The sequence below is a fragment of the Hemitrygon akajei genome, chromosome 15 (assembly GCF_048418815.1).
Source record: "Hemitrygon akajei chromosome 15, sHemAka1.3, whole genome shotgun sequence".
Taxonomy (NCBI): Eukaryota; Metazoa; Chordata; class Chondrichthyes; order Myliobatiformes; family Dasyatidae; genus Hemitrygon; species Hemitrygon akajei.
Genome location: NC_133138.1, coordinates 67933761 through 67939997, shown reverse-complemented (window position 1 = coordinate 67939997; position 6237 = coordinate 67933761). Strand labels below are relative to the sequence as shown.

Below are 6237 nucleotides of genomic sequence, written 5' to 3'. Positions count from 1 at the left end.
TTAATATAACTAATAATAATATGCTGGAAATCTGAAATGCAAATAGAAATGTTGACAACACGCAACAAATCAATCCGTTTCTCTCGGAAAAGAAACAAAGTTCAGGTTTCGGGTCAGAGACTCCTCACCAGATCCAATTCACTGTCTTCTAATTAGTTTATCAAGGCTGGAAATTACTCTGTCAGTTCCATTGTTTCTTCAGGCGGGTGAATAAATTTACCTTTTTAATCTCATAAAATGGAACACTTTACAAGTTTTTTTTAAAAAATAATTGTAAATCGGTTTGTATTCACTCTAGTAAAGCGTCTTCGGTCTATCTAAATACTAACCGGCTTCTCTACTGAGTGCGAATACCCTTTTGAAGTAAGTTCACGTCTCAATAGACCTGCATTCCACTCGGGACGTGCAGGTGTCTTGCGTGGCCAGTACTGATTAGGACTAATTGGGAGGCGGTGATTCCGACTTCTGGATGTCCCACTCAGCGAAAACAAAAACTGCCGGTTGCACACGAGGCAGGCTGTGAGAGATAAGTAGTTGTCACAACGTTAATGATTTACAACCCAGCCTGTCATCTGTCCAGTAGGTGATAGAGGCGAAGCGAATGTACCTCTTGCGCAGGCTGTTCCGAGTAAACCAGTACGCCGAGAGCGCTTTGAGATTGCGTTAGGTTAAATAAGAAATTAATTGGAAGAATTTAAGATAAGAACAGCGTGGATGACTAAATATGTGGAATAAACCGTTTTAATTCTCCCGCTGAATACACTATGTTCTCGGTGGCTAGTATTTGCCCACCATCAAAGGTGGTAAATACTCTTGTTTATAACAATACCGCACACCGCAACTTTTCGGGAATCGCTCCACATGAAACCCGGCAAGTTATTGAACAGGTGCTTCTCTTCGTCGTTCTCGGCATAATCATTCTCGCGACCATCCTAGGCAACCTCTTGGTAATTATCTCAATCTCCTACTTCACCAGACTGCAGACTCCAACGAACGCCTTCCTACTGTCCCTGGCCGCAGCAGATTTCCTCGTCGGGATTATTGTGATGCCTTTCAGCATGATCAAGGTTCTGTTCGGGTGGCACTTCGGAAAGATCTTTTGTGAAATCCACACGGTGCTGGATGTGATGCTTTGCACATCATCCATCCTGAATCTGAGTTGCATTGCCTTCGATCGGTATTATGCAGTGTGCTACCCCCTGAGGTATCGCTTCAGGATGTCTCGGAAGAGAGTGACCGCCCTCCTCCTCGTCTGCTGGGCTCTACCCGGCTTGGTGTCGCTTGTGCCGTTGCTACTGGACTTGCATTTACGGGGTTTGGACCTCGCCGCTCTGCAACTCGATCCAAACGATTGTGTGTTCGTCGTCAATGTCCCCTACGCTATCTCCGCCTCGGTAGTCTCCTTCTACGCTCCCATGTTGCTGATGTTGGCGGCATACGCCAAGATCTTCCATGTTGCCAGGACCCAAGCCAGACAGACACACACTATTGAAAATGGGCCCCAAGGAGCCGGCGCCACCAGATTTCGCCACAGTACTTCCACGAAGAAAGAAAGGAAAGCTGCGAAAACTCTCGGTATCATCAATGGCTGCTTTCTCCTCTGCTGGCTTCCTTTCTTCACTACAAACATTGCCAACTCTTTACTTGGTTACCAGGCGCACCCTGTTCTCGTGGAAGTTGTTTTGTGGCTGGGCTACCTTAATTCTGCCCTCAACCCTCTGTTATATGCTTTCTTTAATAAGTCTTTCAGGCGAGCTTTCGGGTTGGTAATTGGCTGTAAGGTGCTCACCAACGATTGCCAAAATAACAATTTGTCAAGCACTATCAGACTCAATACAAAACTTGCTACACTTTCACAGAAAATGGAATGGACTTCTCACAACTAAGACGGCAAGGTGGCTGTGTTATTACTAGACATTTATTAATATTCTTTAATAAGCCCTTCCTATAGTGAAAATGTATTTCAATTAATAAAGATCAGTTTAGCTTTTTGGGAGAAGATACAAGTTAATGGTTGGGGGAAATTGTTCATGGGCTTTCAGTGGTGTCGTTTTGTTTTCTTTATAAGTAGCAGCCATGTCAAAGGTGAAGTCTTCCATTCTGTAGTTATGATCATTTGGAAGTAAAGTGAAATTTTGTTATTTTGTTACTTCAATTTGCTACCAAATGACTTGTACTTAATATAGTATTTTGTCTTATCTGCTTAAAATCTTGCTTTTAAAGGAATACATACAGGAATATTTCTCCTTGGCTACAAATGGATTTTTAAAAACTCCATAATTTCTGCATGCTAAAGTGAAAAAGGAATTTGTTACCATTAGCATAGATAAAATTGAGTTTGAATTTGGAAAAAAAAATTAACTTGTCCTCTTTTGTCAATTTTCTTTTTTGAGATAAATTCAAATAGTTTATGAATGCAACTTGCTGGGCTGCTAGTTGAAAAGAAAGACGGGACAGTAAACTGTGATGGTTTTGAAATACTATTTCCAGTCCAGAATGCACCATCAATACGTAAAAACAAAAGATGACCCTTTAACCAAACTTGTTTACGTTTGAATATTTACTAATGTGACTCGGAACCATTGTGGTTATATTGATAAAGCATTCGCATATTCCTCTGCCTCAAACATCTCTACTTATCTATACCTTATGACAAGGCATTCCAAACCTTTTCTAGGAGCATTTTTCCCCTTATTTATTTCTGTGATTCATCTTAAATGGGCAATTGAGGAATTGCCCCTGGTCATTTACACGTTAAAATCTGACCATTCTGACCAACGTGACAGTGGTAGAAGGACTATCTAATCAGATTCACAGTATTTCTTATTTAAGTATACATCTAGTTCTCCTTTGAAAGTAGAACCTGATACTTTGCCATCCTTTTTCAAGCAGGGCATTTCAGATACTGTTCTAATTTTTAAAATTATATTTCTCCCTTTTCCCAATTAACTGTTGGTGCTCATTTTCTGATGGAAAACACTTCATTTTCTTCTCTCAAATCATCACTTAATTTTAATCTTTTTTTGTAAAGTTCTTCCCAAACAACCTTTTATAATGCAAGAAAATAGAGCCCAGATTCTCCACATGATTGAACATAAGCTATGCTATTGAAGGCAAGTTGGGGGAAGATTGTGATAATTGTGAGGTTACTGATGGAAGATTGTCATGATCTCTGAACACCACATCAGGGAAGTGAATTGGTTGTGTGTGTGTTTATAAAAAAAAGTATTTGGAAATTGCTCAGCTGCCAGAAAACAGTAACTAGCCCCTAAAGAAATAGTGAAAATTAATTGAATAAAGTTCTTTTACAGTTTGAAAATGATCACTTGTCATATTTTGTCTTTTATATTCACTTTGAGGCTAGTTGGGAATGAGCTATGTAAGCCCATGATAGGATGATTGAAACTGGGGTTTCTAACTCCTATTACCCACCCTACTGTCCCATGTGCTTTGCTGGCACTATAAATGTAACAATACCTCTGGATGTAGTAAGTCAGGACATCACATATAAAGTTCACTCATTCTTTTTAACTTTGCAATACAGATATTGTTCCAAGGTATACTGTATCAATTTTGTGCAAGTGAATAGTTAACTGCGAAGAAGAAAATTGATAAAATACTTGCTCCTCAATGACATGCTGTTTTGTATTTTAAAAATCCTAGCCGCCTGCAAAAAAAAATAAGTTGGGATGTTCCATTGATCCTATTGGAAAGGAAGCAGCAACAACGCTGGGAAGCTGATCTTGCAGTCGCTTTCTGAATTACTGTGCTAACATTGGAGGAGTGAAGGAAATAACAACAGAAAAATGTTTCAACTAGTTGTAAGAAGCAAATGTATCAGCAGAGTTCTCACTTGAATTTATAGAAATAGTATTGTCAGAGCTTCTCCAAGAGGTTATTGTGTTGATTTGTAATTTCCTTTCTCTAACTATGTCAGACGAATTGTATCAAACTCTGAAGTTTCTGTTAGACCCAATGAATAACAGCTACACGATGCTGACAGAATTATTGGTCTATGTTGTTCTGATACACGTGAAGTGGTTGTGCAAAATTCAATCTCATTTGCTCACCTGAATTTTAAGATCAAGAAATAGAACTAAAATGACCAGATGGCATTGTGAGGCTCCAATAGCACAACTAACTACAAAAACAAATAGAACTTTAGTTTTGAGAGGATTTTTGATCTTGGTTGAAGCTGGCCAAACTGCTGTAATAGTGATGCCCTCTTCAAATTAAGAGCATATATGGTGTTAATTTTCATCTAGGCTTGGAGTTAATATTGGAGGAATGAGAATGCTGGGATGGAAATGAAGACTGGGGAAGACCAATTCAAGTTGCTCTGAAGCCTGGAGAAATATCCATGGTTACCAAGGGTGACCTGGATAATAAACATGAAACAAAGATGTAAGAAAGTAATAAATTGAACATCTTAACACATGCTCATTTCTGTATCAATGTTTGTGCCATTTATATTGTTGAAAAATATTGATTGAATGTACACAAGCCAATTTAAACCAGGGGTTCCCAACCTGGGGTCCATGGATCCCTCAGTCAATGGTAGGGGTCCATGGCTTAAAAAAGTTTGGGAATACCTGCCATAAACCAAGATTTATGGCAGTTAAACTCTTGTTAAATTTATAATGGTAGCTCGATGGTGGAAATTCCTGCTGTTGGCTGTGTTTTCTTTTGTTTAAATGTTTGACGTGACCTATATTGGCCAATAAAACTTTTCATATAGAAGGATCTTTCACGTCTTGCCTATTTTCTATCACAGCATCAACACTAGATACAGCGCTGGGTGACACAATATTAGATGTGTAAATTTTTTACACAAAAATTTATTCCTTCCTTCTCTTTTTATGTCTACAAGTCTTGAATTACAGTTGTAGGGACACCAGCTGTCTTCCAATACTTTTCACAAATACATTTTTTTGTGGCACGACATATGCCATATGAATGTTAAAATTCTTACTTGGTTCATTAAGGAAGGCATCAGATCTGTGCTTAATCCATCCTTGACTAATATGCTGCTTACATGTGCACTTCTGTCAAGGACTACTGAATAACAATTGAAAGAGTGACCTGGAGTTCAAAGTTCAAAGTAAATTTTATTATCAAAGTACATATATGTCACCATATACAATACTGAGATTCATTTTCTTCTGGACATGCTCAGCAAATCTATAGAACAGTAAATATAATAGGATCATTGAAAGATCAATCAGTGTGCAAAATACACAAACTGAGCAAATGCAAATATAAATAGATAGCAATAAATATTGAGATAATGAGATAAGCGTCCTTGAAGTGAGATCACTGGTGGTAGGAACATTTCAATGATGGGGCAAGTGTGTGTAGTTATTTCCCTTCTATTCAAGAGCCTGATGGTTGAGGGGAAGTAACTGTTCTTGAACCTAGTGGTGCAAGTCCTGAGGTTCTTGCACCTTCTACCAGATGGTTGAAGTGAAAAGAGAACATGACCTAAGTGGTGGGGATCACCGGTGATGGATGCTGTTTCCTATGACTGTATTTCATGCAGATGTGCTCAATGGTTGGAAGGGTTTACCTGTGATGTACTGGACCAAATCCACTACCTTTTTTTTGTAGGATTTTCCATTCAGAGGCATTGGTGTTCCTGTACCAGGCCACGATGCAGCCAGTCAATATACTCTCCACTACACATCAATGGAAGTTTGTCAAAGTTTTAGACGTGATGAATCTCCACAGATCCCTAAGGAAGTAGAGGTGCTGCTGTGCTTTCTTCACAATTGCAATTATGTGCTGGGTCCAGAAAAGGTCCTATGAAATAGCAACACCACAAAATTTGAAGTTGCTAACCTTCTCTGCCTCCGATGAGGACTGGCTCAACCTCTGCTTTCCCTCTTCTGAAGTCAATAATCAGCTCCTTGGTCTTGCCGACATTGAGTAGGAGGTTGTTGCCATGTCACCACTCAGCCAGATTTTCAATCTCCCTTCTATGCTGATTCATTGCCACCTTTGATTCAGCCCACAACAGTGGTGTCATCAGCAAACTTAAATATGGCATTTGAGCTGCGCTTAGCCTCACAAACGTAAGTGTAAAGTGAGTAGAGCAGGGGCAAAACACACAGCCTAGTGGTGCATCTGTGTTGATGGAAATCGTGGAGGAGATGTTGTTGCCAATCTGAACTGTCTGGGGTCTGCCAGTAAGGAAATCCAGGATCCAATTGCTTAAGGAGATATTGAGGCCAAGGCCTT

The 6237-nt window shown here is 39.5% G+C and overlaps 1 protein-coding gene across 1 annotated transcript; it reads left to right on the top strand.

The window, feature by feature from the left end:
* The first annotated feature begins 592 nt into the window (after positions 1-592).
* On the top strand, positions 593-4694 carry LOC140739608 (trace amine-associated receptor 1-like). The gene is made up of 2 exons (XM_073068013.1): positions 593-1895; positions 3664-4694. The coding sequence occupies exon 1, from the start codon at positions 765-767 to the stop codon at positions 1884-1886; it is 1122 nt and encodes a 373-aa protein (XP_072924114.1). The 5' UTR covers positions 593-764; the 3' UTR covers positions 1887-1895; positions 3664-4694.
* Positions 4695-6237: the final 1543 nt, after the last annotated feature.